This window comes from Mus pahari, chromosome 15, assembly GCF_900095145.1.
Source record: "Mus pahari chromosome 15, PAHARI_EIJ_v1.1, whole genome shotgun sequence".
Classification (NCBI taxonomy): Eukaryota; Metazoa; Chordata; class Mammalia; order Rodentia; family Muridae; genus Mus; species Mus pahari.
Genome location: NC_034604.1, coordinates 19,296,874 through 19,308,951, shown reverse-complemented (window position 1 = coordinate 19,308,951; position 12,078 = coordinate 19,296,874). Strand labels below are relative to the sequence as shown.

The 12,078-nt window shown below is 43.1% G+C and overlaps 1 protein-coding gene and 1 long non-coding RNA gene across 12 annotated transcripts in view; one reads left to right on the top strand and one right to left on the bottom strand.

Annotated features, from left to right (window-relative positions):
- LOC110333230 overlaps positions 1-8,576 on the top strand; it is a 32,887-nt gene extending 24,311 nt beyond the window's left edge. Inside the window, exons 2-4 of the long non-coding RNA XR_002381066.1 lie at positions 1,938-2,030; positions 3,496-3,901; positions 7,236-8,576. This is a non-coding gene — a long non-coding RNA (uncharacterized LOC110333230). The remainder of the gene's footprint in view (positions 1-1,937; positions 2,031-3,495; positions 3,902-7,235) is intronic.
- Dtna (dystrobrevin alpha) overlaps positions 1-12,078 on the bottom strand; it is a 389,557-nt gene that overhangs the window by 3,910 nt on the left and 373,569 nt on the right. For all 11 annotated transcript variants that reach the window (XM_029547199.1, XM_029547193.1, XM_029547192.1 and 8 more), the window contains 5 exons: positions 10,634-10,793; positions 7,614-7,703; positions 6,834-6,999; positions 2,127-2,259; positions 373-421 (listed from right to left, as the gene is read on the bottom strand). In XM_029547199.1, the coding sequence (XP_029403059.1) occupies positions 404-421; positions 2,127-2,259; positions 6,834-6,999; positions 7,614-7,703; positions 10,634-10,793 (567 nt within the window). In that variant the 3' untranslated portion in view covers positions 373-403. The remainder of the gene's footprint in view (positions 1-372; positions 422-2,126; positions 2,260-6,833; positions 7,000-7,613; positions 7,704-10,633; positions 10,794-12,078) is intronic.

Sequence of the window (12,078 nt, the reverse complement as noted above, 5' to 3'; positions counted from 1 at the left end):
CTTTGGTTGAGTTGTCCCTTGCTAAGAGACACACTTGTTCTTTGGGGTCTAAGAAGCTGACATCTAGAGATGCTGAAGTAACTTGGTCTCCTTCTCTGATGCCATTGGTGATGTGACCATGGACAGTGTGATACATCTCAGGAGCCATGGAAGTTTCTGTGACAACTGCCCTAATCAACAAGTAAAAGGCTAGCTCCAGGAATGTCTGGGGATTTACACAGGAGTATAATGAGCTCTGTGCAGTTACCACTCTGAGAGCAGCGGGGACAGGGTATACTATATCACACAGAAAGAGTGACCGTGAGCTTAGGCTGAGTCATCCCAGCTCAGCCTATAGTGTCCATGCTTCCTCCCAAACAACAGGGTACTTACTTGAGAGGAGAGTGAGAAAAGGGTATTGCATTCAACCTTGCAAGCTGACCTGTGGGTGACAAAGGACACAAACGAGAAAGGTGACATGTCAAGTCCGTGAGGCAGTCAAGCTGGTGAATTATTTGGCTGGAAGCCATGCACAGAAACATAAGAGAGCAGGAGAGAGAGAGAGAGAGAGAGAGTCCAGAGAGCCACAGATGCATTCCATCCGTCCTGGCACCCCAGCTTACAAGGCCTTTGAAGAAAACAACTTCATCATACTCCAGGACACGCACTGAGTGAGAACACACGGCCCCTTCCCTACTCCTTGAGATCATCGAGCATGGGAAGGCAAAGAGAGAAGATTTAGTGTTCACGGCAAAACTCCAGCTAGATCTTGTCATTAATAGAACCCCCTTTTCATTTGCTCATGGACCATTAACTATTAATTCATTGAAAATGTAATATTTGTTGTAGATTGGAGGAAAGTCACCTAAAAATAAAAAATCTAAAATTATAGTTACTGTTGTCACTAAACCCCAGAAACTGATGATAAGCTTGAAGAGCAGGGACAAGCAGGCATCTCCTGTAGCCCAAATCGACTGTTGATGACCTAGCTATGTCTCTCCCCCATGTGCAGACCCACAAGACACACCTGTAGGACAGCAACCCTTCGATGCCCCAGAGATCCCTCGACAGCTTCATATAAGGCTAGTTTCTTTCTATGGGTGAGCCACAGAAGTCACAAAGAATAAGCCCTTACCACAGCTTTGCAATCAGGTGAACATCTTTGTAGCTCAGATGTATGACTCAATACACTAATCATCATCGTCATCCTCCTCCTCCTCCTCCTCCTCCTCATCATCATCATCATCATCATCATCATCATCATTTTTGCAATGGTTTGAAAAGCATTTTCGATGCTCTTGAAAGGCAGTTGCTCAGCTGAAAAGGCTCAAGGCACATTTTTGGGGGCAGTGCTTTGTTGGAGTGAGCTTGAGCATCATTGTTGCTTGGGAACATTTTAAGGCTCAGTCTTTATAACCCAGAAGCAAGAGCCAGTTGGAGCTCATGGGTTCTCTGTCCTTCACTGACAAGGGCCACTAGTGACCTAAGACTGGGGAGAAGCTTGTGGGGACATTAGACTAAAAGTCAGATAGGAAAACAACCCCCTGCTGGGGCTAGGGCCAGCTGGTCTCTGCCAGACAAACACCCCTGAACCCCCAGAGGCCCACAGCACACCTGTGGAAAAGCAGGCAGAGGAGTGTCCCCACGGGTCAACGTCATTACTCTCGCAAGAGTAAGTAATTATACTATTCTTGATTGCAATTGCTATGTTCAGTGACTTCTCAGCTGATTGCTTGGATTAAGGGTCAGCTGCCATGCCTTTCTGACATTTAAACGGATTCTGCGACCTAAACTCCAGTCTACACTTTTAATGCAAGTGCTCTAACCAGTGCACAAAATCCCCAGGCCCCGATATTTTAACTTTGGAGAAAAAAAAAATTCTTTCCTCACAATCCTATAGTATTTGTATTGATAGGCACCATGGTTCTGCCAATGTCACAAAGGCTTTCACTTTCCAGGTGGGAATTTGGAAGAACAGACAGCTACAAGAGGCATGGAAAACATTGGTGTCTGGGATGTGTGGACTGAGAATTCCTGAGTATTCCGGAAAGGTAGGGAAGGAAAAGGGAGGAAGGCCCCCACTTAATAGGCAGGACCCAGTGGAGGAGGGCGGTGGAGAGGGGTGGGGCTGCCGCTGCCTCCTGTACCTGGTAGGCCTCATCCTGTAGCTTCTGCTTCAGGTACTCCTCCATCTGCAGCTCATTCTCTAGCTGCCGCACAGACTCGTTCTCATAGTTGCCATCCTCGGGTTGCGTGTAAGGATCCCCATCTTCCGGGACCCTGGGAAAAGCACAAGAGGTGTTTGGGAGTAAAGTCCTAATGGAGAAGAGTAGGTGGGATTCCCGGGCTGCTTTTGCTTTCTTCCCTAATGTTTTCCCGAACACCCCTAGTTCCCATTCATGCCTTCTTTGACTCAAATGAAAATTTAATAAAAAGAAAAAGCCCAAAGTTTGGAGAAATCTGGGAATAAACTGTTTTCCTTTTAATCAAACCTAGTGTGAAAGTCATTGGCCATTTATGTTTTTATATGGCATACAGGAATATTATCCTTTAAAATGTTCGACAAGGCAAATTTGTCTTTTCAAGAAACCTAGTTTCACAACATGAGAATTTTTTCCTTTCTGAAAGGAGAGTGAGCCCTCTAGTGAAATAATGCTTAAGGAAATGTGTGCATGATTTAACTCTTTGTGTTGTACCATGTCCATGTTCACACACACACACACACACACACACACACACACACACACACACACACACGCTGGCACACGCATAGATGTAAGCACACTTTATGATAGAAGTTTTGCAATATCAGTGACTTGATACTAGAATGTCACACCCATAGATCTTGACCTTTTTACAAATTTTTACTAGCCCTGAATCTGAAAATCCATTTGCACTCTCCCATTTCATTATAAAAGAAGCCAATAAGAATGACTTCATTCACAAATGGGGACTCTTCCCACCCATTTTTCCCATGTGTACCGGATTTACAGGGCTACATATAGGCTCACCACCTAAACCAAAGCATGTGATTGACAGTCACCCTCCAAATGAACTGATGAGCTAGGGAGAGATTGGGATAGACATTAAATGTGACTGCTCATGTTGATCTTTTCTATGGGGTAAATTACTTTTGGAGGTTTAGGGCCAGACCGAAAAGTCCTCGCGAGGCTTCTATGAATTCTCTGTTTTCCACTACCAAATTGTTTGTTCGAAGGTGGTCCCGGTCTGTGGCAACCAAGGGAGAGCAGGTTAAACATGTGGGGGGCCTTTCACAGGCTTGGCTTTTAGGGTTGGGCAAAGATGTGTTAGGTGGCTATTATAAAATGTATAACAATAAAAGCTAACTATATATGCACATATTTATGAGAAAATAATGACAATTTACTATTTTGAATAACATCTCCAGCAATTTTAAATTTTATAGGAAAGGACAAGAAAGTAAAACTAAAAATAGAAGTGGTCACATGCTGCCATTTTAAATGATGGTCTAACCATTTTGTTCTGCTCTTACAGGCTTCTGCTTCACAGATGGCGTTCAAAACAGCTCTCTTCATAACTCTGTTACTTCTGGTCTTTCACTCATTACTTAGAATGAGAGCCAGAACACCAGAAGGACTTCTGGCTAGTTTCTTCACTGGCTCCGTATAACAGTCAGTTTATTTTGTAGACTAGTTTGAAGTACTTTTTGCATTACTCATCCTTCTCTTGGGATTTTTAGTGCCTCCAGCCCTGGACCACATTTATCTGGACTTTGTCCTCTACCTCACTTCCTTCTCCTCTTCCCAGGCTGGGCTCTTCAGCTAGTCCCCAATTTCCCCCTGGTTTCCTAGGGTTCCTCTGCAGATGGACAGTCACAGCCAGCCTAATGGGAGTGTCACCAATGCTGCTGGCTTTGGTCAAATCACACAAACCTAGTCAGGTAAGGCTACTGATGAGAAGGGCCAACTCTCCCTAAGGGTGTTCAATTAGGAGTCACACTTTCTTAAATGCTAATAGGAATGTTAATTCACAGTCTTAAGCATAAACACTCTTCATTGTTTTCTGATGAATGAGCAAACTGTTGGGATAAGGCTCTTTGGCTCTCCCAAGGACAGCCAGGTGACCCTTTTCTTACCTTTGTTGTCCTGAGTGGGGATATATGTTTGGAACTCACTTTGTTACCCTAGCAACCAAAGATTATTGCAAGCACAGGGGCGGTGAGGGCCACAGTTCCCATTGTAAGAGTCCTTGCTCCCTTCACAATACTCCAGGCAACCCCACTAGCTTTGGAAGACTCAGTTCTATGAACTCTGTAACACTAAATAATTCTGCTCAACTGGCAGCAATATTCTATCAGGATGGACCGGGGACAGCCTGTGCCAGGACTCAGTAAAAAGTATGTGCTTGCTGCAAGATGAGGCCTGGGATTGGCTCATAAGTAAGGGTTGTGAGACGTGTGTGTGTGTGTGTGTGTGTGTGTGTGTGTGTGTGTGTGTGTATGTGCTGTGCGTGTGGGTGTGTGTGTGCATGTGCATGTGCGTGTGTGTGTGTGTGTGCGCGTGCGTGCATGTGTGTGTGTGTGTGTGTGCGCGCGCGCGCGTGTGCATGTGTGTACGCATGTACATAGATAGTCTTTTCTGTCAGAGTCATCTGGAAGACATCTCTCTTTGGCATTATTCCAATAAATGATTCTCCTGAGTGGCCTTTTGCCTATTTATTATCATAGGTTGAATGGTCTGTGTTGGTTGCATAAGGAGTGAAACCCTGTTGTGGCATCAAGAATAAAGCGGAGAGTGATGCGTGAAAGAAGGATAGGGTGTCCCTTGATTTGAGAAGGCTAGGCTGAGTCTACGGCAGACTTCAAATAGTTAAGAAGACTATGCCCAAGAACTGGGCAAGCCCAGGCAAGCCCAGACAAGTAATTTACTAACAGAACAAACCCCTGGCTCCAGCCTTTATGACCTGATAATTGTTCTGGACTGCCTAGAGATAGAGTAAGATAACGCTCTGAAAAGGCCAGCTTAGGAACTTTGGGAAGGTCACTCCAGAGGGGAGAGGCTAATTACCATTTCTCAGACCTTTGGGTGGGAACACATTCTGCAGGATTGACTGTTGTCCACCTTCAGACATGGGAAGTCCTTCTCTCCTCATTCCCTAAAGACCAATCAGTTTAAAGGGTACGCTGTTCTGCTAATCATAGTGTGACTAGTTGCTGATGCTCTATTCTGCCCCTGGAAACCATATAAAAACTTGCCGACTGGGTGCTGAGGGTCTGGGACGACCTCAGCACACTGGAACAATAAAGTCTTCTTGCTTTTTGCATCGACCCTGGCTCCACATGGTTCATTCAGGGGTCCCAGTAAGCTAAGGCTCCCGGGAGTCTTATAGCTCATCTACCCTGGAACTTCAATGTGCTTTGAATTGAGCCTGGGAACTCATTTTGTTGTATTTCTATCTTGGTAATAGGAGACCGCAGTATGCTGAACTTCTGCAGAATAAAACACTCTTTGCATTTACATACTATTTGAGTGTGGGCTATCATTCTTCCATCATTGACCCTTACAGATGCAATGCTCAAAACTCTTGGCTGGAACACCTGGAGGCATCTGAAGCATTCCAGACAATGACCAAGGGCAGAAGCTGTGCAAAACTAACAGTAGAGTAAATGGTGGAAGTACTGGTAGGATGGACAGACAGTGGAGACCCTGAAAGTATGAGAGATGAGATGCTGAGAAGCCAATGGCATTAGCTGACACTACCAGCACTGTAGTTTAAGAGAGCTGTCAGGGGCCAAAAATCTGAGAGTCTTCACTTCAAGCTCAGGTAATGTCACGATAGTCACCAAACTTTGATATATAAGCCCAGAGCTATAAGTGTAATGTCTTTAGATCTCAAGGCTTAGAGCCACAAGCTTTGGAATTCATAAGCCAAGCCCCATACTTCTGGAACTCGGGGCCACCAGTGCTTAGGGTACTGCCCCTCGCCGATCTATGCCTTTTATTCATATAGAGGAAAAGAATCCCCAGCTGTTTGTGATAAAAATCTCTGCAAATGGTTTCTGAAGGACAGATTTATTCATATTTAATGAGCCAATCAGACTGTGCTCCTTTATTAAAAGACTCCATGTGTTTAGTGACTTCTACCCAAAGCTCATGTGGTGTTTGTATTCATTTTGCCCAAAGGCCGTTTTAGCACCATGTCTGTCCCCTAAGTGAAAATGTAGTAAAGTCAGGAGACAAGATGACTTATCATCTGAAGTAGCATGTGTGACCTGGAAGAATGCTTTCCCTTTATTACTACAAGTGATTTGTGACTTTGAGTTTCATTTTTAATTTTAACATGATACAAATGTGATTGATATGTGTTCACTAGGGATAATAGCCTGAATTTTGAATTATTTCTCCCCAACAGTAGCAATATACTAGCAATGATACTGTCTTGTGATTTGACATAATCAACGAGTTAAAGCTCCGTGTGTCAGTCACATGAGTCAGAAGGTTAATGCTTGATTGACACCCTACAGTATGGGGTGTTTCTAGGATAGAAAAACACATCTTAGTTGCACTAGATGTGTTTTGACTTATATGAACTTTATGGGAATACGTCTTCATCATTATTTGAGGGCCATCCATGTCCTGTGTCTCAGGTGAGATAGGCTTTCACTAAGCACTGATTTTTTTAGGTTACTGATGATTTTCTAGAAATTGTTAAGAAGGACGAACCAACACTCAGTAGCAATTTAAATGCAGCACTCTTCTGCCTCTTCTGCCTGAAAGGGGAACTGCACCCTTTCAGTGTTTGGTTTTTCACTCTCTTGAGGCAGCCTACTTAATCCTCAACTGAGAAAATGTTTCCAAGAACAAGATACTCACATGTCACCATGCATGGTACTTGTAGCTCCACCGTGAATGTACCCAGGTTTCCGGGCGTGGATTTGGGCTAGAAAAGCCTTCTCAGAGGTCGGTGATGGAACCAGATCCTCAAACTGAGGTCTCGCAAATTCAGAATCCACAGTACTTTCTGTTTCACTCGCCACCTCTAGTGGGTAGTGGAAGGAACAGAGTGACTCCTTAGGAAGCTTGTGACCCAGAAATAAAGTTCCATGCCCTACAGGAAGCTTGGGTTCTAGAAGAAAGTCCCAAGGTTCCACATGCAGCAACATCAGCACACCAGACACCAGCCTGTTTTTTCTTTTTCCCAAAGTGAGAGTTGATATTGAAATGAATTAACTATAAAACAGTTTAATATACAGCTTTTCCTTTTCTTTTATCCAGGGCTTGAGAGGAGACTCTATGGTAAGAGTGAGCTTCTTGCTACTATAAAACACCAAGTTCAGTTCCCAGGAACCATGTCAAACTATTCACAACCATTTACAACCCTGGAGATCAGAAGGCTTCTCTGGCCTTACATAGACAAAGCATGCCCATAGGCACACATATCCACACACATATGTGCACACACATGCACGCTTGTGCACACACACACACACACACACACACACACACACTGAAAAGTTCCTTTAAAATGTTGAAGTCTCCTTTTATATTTGACTATGACCAGGTCTCCAAGAGGGACCCTTAGCCTATGGATCCTTCCACAGCAAACCCACAAGTGAGAGGTACCAAGACCACCTGGAAGGGTAGCAAACACACCTGAATTCAGCTCCTTCACCAGAGAGGACATGGTATTGGTGATGGAGTCTGCAGCCACCAGCAAGTCATTCCTTAGATTCCTTCTTGAACCTTCAATGAAGAAGTGATAATTTAATGTCACAGCTTTTCTTTTACACCTGGCTTTTATGTTGTTTGTCTACCAACTCCTTTGATAACCTACAGCAAGAATAGGAGCTTTGGTTCATCCCCTGAGTGGAAAAAGAAAGTACACTGGCCCTGATGTAAAAAGACCCAGCAGTTCATGTCTTTCGTTATTCCAATTGGGTACTTGGGAAAAATGAAAGGAGTCAGCTTTTCTAAGGCATGGTGACCTGGCACAAGCTTTGGCACTCCCAGTGAATCAGAAGGTGTGGACATCTCACTGAGGACATCTCACAACACAGAAGCAAGGCCTGGCTTGTCAGAATAGTTGTACCTTCTAAGTAGCTGTTATGACCCCGGACATTACCATGTGGCTGGGCACACTGGAGCCTGTCCTCTGACAGCACAGGCTCTGTCTCCTAACAGGGCTTCCAGAGATCTCCGTTCCAGGACAGATGCCTTTGACATTGGGACACCAGGTACTGACTGCTCCCAGAGAGGGGAAAGAGGGTGAGGCGTTTTGCATCTGCTCTTAAGATATCAAGCATATGCATGCCTTGTACCTTAACATGAACTTAGACTGCTGAAGGTAGTCCATGGTACAAAAAGGTTATTTCTACATATCAGGCACACTAAGGGTTACAGGGATAGTTGTAGGATTCTGTGGGAGTAGGTAAGGTGGAGATGGAATACAACATTCATTACCATAATATCTTAGAAAGAAAGGGCTCAAAATTCCAAAGATGCCACTTACAAAAAAGTTACATAGCATGAGTGTTCCAAGCGCTACGGGCTTCCCATGACATTGCCATTTTGCACAAAGTAGCCTTAAATGAATGAAACAATAAATCTATTTAAATCAAAGAGACTAAGTAAAACCATTAACTATAATATAAAGCACCAGGAGACTTAACACATTGTAGGTTCTTTAAGAACTGACTTCGAGGAAGGATATTTTCCCTTCTAAACTATTTAAAAAAGGGACATAATTTGTGAATGATATGGGTAGCTCCTGAGTGACATTCATGTTTAGAAGGAAGGGTCCTGACAAGGAACCCCGTTTTCTATCGCAGAAGAAAACAGCCTGTTAGGTTTGCTGGTAAAGTGTGTGAGGATTTTATCCCCATACATGACTGATGGCAGGCTTTGTTCCCACACATGGCTACTATCCTTAGACGTGGCTGATGTCAAAAAAGCATTTTAAAAATCTGCTAGGCAAATGAGGATTCTTATTAAAATATATTTATTTCTGTAATCACTAGTGCGAAGAAGTTGTACGTCTTTCCTTTATTGGCAACTCCTCCTTCATCTGTCAGCTGATTCCCTTCATCTGGTCTTATTCGGGGGAATGCTTGCACATTTTTATGCTTAGCTTAAGTTATGAAATTTGATTGGTACACACACCGGAGATGGTTCCTTGGGATATGTTATTTGGTTTCTCGCTTTGTTTTTTCTTTCCTTTAAAATTGTCAGTTAAATGTCTTTCTTTCTTACATCTTCTTCACTTATATATTTTTAGTTTAAAGAAAAGGCAAATTGCAGACCAAGGTGCAACGCACAATGTAATTTGTGTGAAGGAAGAAGAGTCTATGAATTACAAACACACATGAATACCGCTATTTATGTACAGGGAAAGGTTGAGAAGGGCCTATGCATTAGTAGTGGTTAGTTCTAGCAGTAAAGTATGCCTGACTGGAAAGGCATACAAAAATGGGGATTTCTTAATATCTATAAACTTGTAAAATGATGGAAAGAGGAAGGTTAAAATCACTTGATTTCGGGTGCCTGAGACAGAACCTAGAGTCACCCCTGAAATGGAGTTTTAGGCACACCGATGAAGGATTATCTAGATCAAAGTTTTAGCTTCTAAGAATGTTCTTGAGGGCTTATCTTGATTTATTTTTTAACTGATTTGGGAAGAGTCATCTTAATTGTGGTGGGTCCATTCCCTGGATTGGGGATCCTAGACTGTATGAAGTGGCGAATGTGAAGAAGTAACCCTAGCGTGTGTGCATTCACTGCCTGCTTCTTGACTGTGGACTTGATGTGACCAGTTACTTCAAGCTCCTGCTGCCTTGACTTCCCGAGACTTGACTGTTAGATAAAAATAAATGCTTTATCTCTTCTGTTGTTTTTGTCAAATTTTATTTAGTTAGCAATGGGAAAAGAAAGAGAGACAGTTGTCCTCTCTGGAGAAGCCTGGTGGCCATTTCCGCTCTTTGTTACTGATTGTATAACCTTAGTCTTGTAGCACTGACTACGGAAGCCAAGGCACAATTCTTTGGGGCATCTCAATGAGACATCTGTAAGATGATGAGTTGTCTTCCATTGCCTCAAAGTTAAAAAGCTGGGAATATTTCATTGTTGACTTTGAAGATGATACGAAATAAGGATCTCAGGGAGGATTGAAATTATGTTTTCATGAAACATTTTGAAGGCATTCATATGCCCTGAGATTTCCAAGGCTTACTAAAAAGCAGGGCAGGGCAACAGAAGCTAAAAGAAGACAGAACTGGGGAAGCAAGAGAGAGCACCATAGGGGCTTTCTAAAATGCACAAGCCAGGCTATGACCCAGGTATAGGACACCCTTGCAGAATGTCCAACCCATTCTCTGTAGGATACAGCTCAGGACAGCTGTGAGTGCGGTACAACGCCACACTACTAACTTGAAACTGAAATCAATGAGGTTTATTTGTAACTTGATTGTGTGGTTTTCGAGTGTAAATTTTGTAGATGATGAATATGGCCCCAAGAAGCCAAACAAACAAACAAACAAACGAAACGAACAAAACCCTGGCCACTCCTATGAATGCTCACACGTGACTCTGATGATTCTCAGCTGCCTACTGCTCAGTGGATCTTGGTGAACTATTTGGCAGGCACAAGCAGACCACAGGAAAGGAGAGAGTGCACTTACTTTGTGCAAACGCCTCTTGCACATCTCCGCCTACCCCAGTGAGGGAGTCCTGTGGGGTGTGCGTTGGTGTGGAACAGGCAGATGCTGAGCGGATGGGCATGGGGATCGGCCTGCTGATGGTGTGGCTGGGGGAAGAGCGTGGCGAGCCTGCCCCCTGGGTCTGTGGAAACAAGACACACCATTAATTTGCTTCGACAAGAGAAGCCCATAGGCCTCCTCTAAAGTCTCAGGTCCCATGTTAAAAACTGTGATAAGAACATGCCAAAACAGGAACAAATCTTAGGAAACCAAGGAGACTACTCTAAACCTAGCTGCTGGTGTCCATTAATTTAGGGAGTTATCCATGTAGTTGCAGGTGTAGATTAATTTTGGAAGCTATTATACATAATCTGAAGTCCGTGTTTATATGGAAGTCTAAGAATACTAGTGCAGCATTGTGCTATAATATGAGATCTTCGTTCTTGTCGAAGACGTTGTGAAACAGATAGTCTCAAGGTATATATATTTCTCCTTGAAGGAAGTCCTACATAGAATAAAACACAAAGGAGAAAGTTCTTATTACAGACTTTGAGATTATTCAGTACAGGTATGAGACATTTCTCCTCTAACTTTCAACCTATTTTGGCCTCATCATTAGACACAATTTAGATCATGTCTTACAGTATTTCATACTGTCTCAAATAATTGCATTGAGATGTTCGTGGCTAATCTCTGTTTTACGATAAAGTTACATTGTGAAATTAGTCTGCAAATCAGTGATCTGTATGGGGAGGAAGAAAAAGAAATCCTGGTGTCTTTCACTCTTTTCTTCATTAATAATTTAAACTGATACATGAAGACTGTACTTACTAATGAGATCCCATGTAACAATTTTCCATATGTACATATCACTCAATGTTAAATTCCAGGTGAACGTATCTACCTCAAGTGTCTGCTATTTATTTATGATGAAAACTTTCAAAATGCTTTCTTCTAGCTTTATAAAAACAATTTCATTAATACGTTCATACTATTTGCCTCTCTTCCTCAAACCCTTATCTTGCACCCCCCCCCCCCACGCTGCACTCAGATTCAGGCTCTTTTGGAATGGTTAACACACTGTGGTTATTTGTAGCTCTCCTACCATGCAGTGGCATGCCAGAGCATCTTACTCTCATCTAACCGCATCTTGGTATCCACCCATCAATATTTCCCAGCATCCCTTTGTTCTGCTCTCCCAGCATCTGTAACTACTCTTCTACTTTCCATCTCTTAGCAGCAATTTTTTTATATTTCACACACAGGTGCGCTTGTCTTTTTGTACCAGACCTTATCATCTAACATGTGATCTGCAGATCTACCCCTGCTGTTGTAATGCCAGGATTCCATTCCTTTAGTGAGCTGAATCATATTCCAGCACAACATGCACACACACACACACACACACACACACACACACACACACA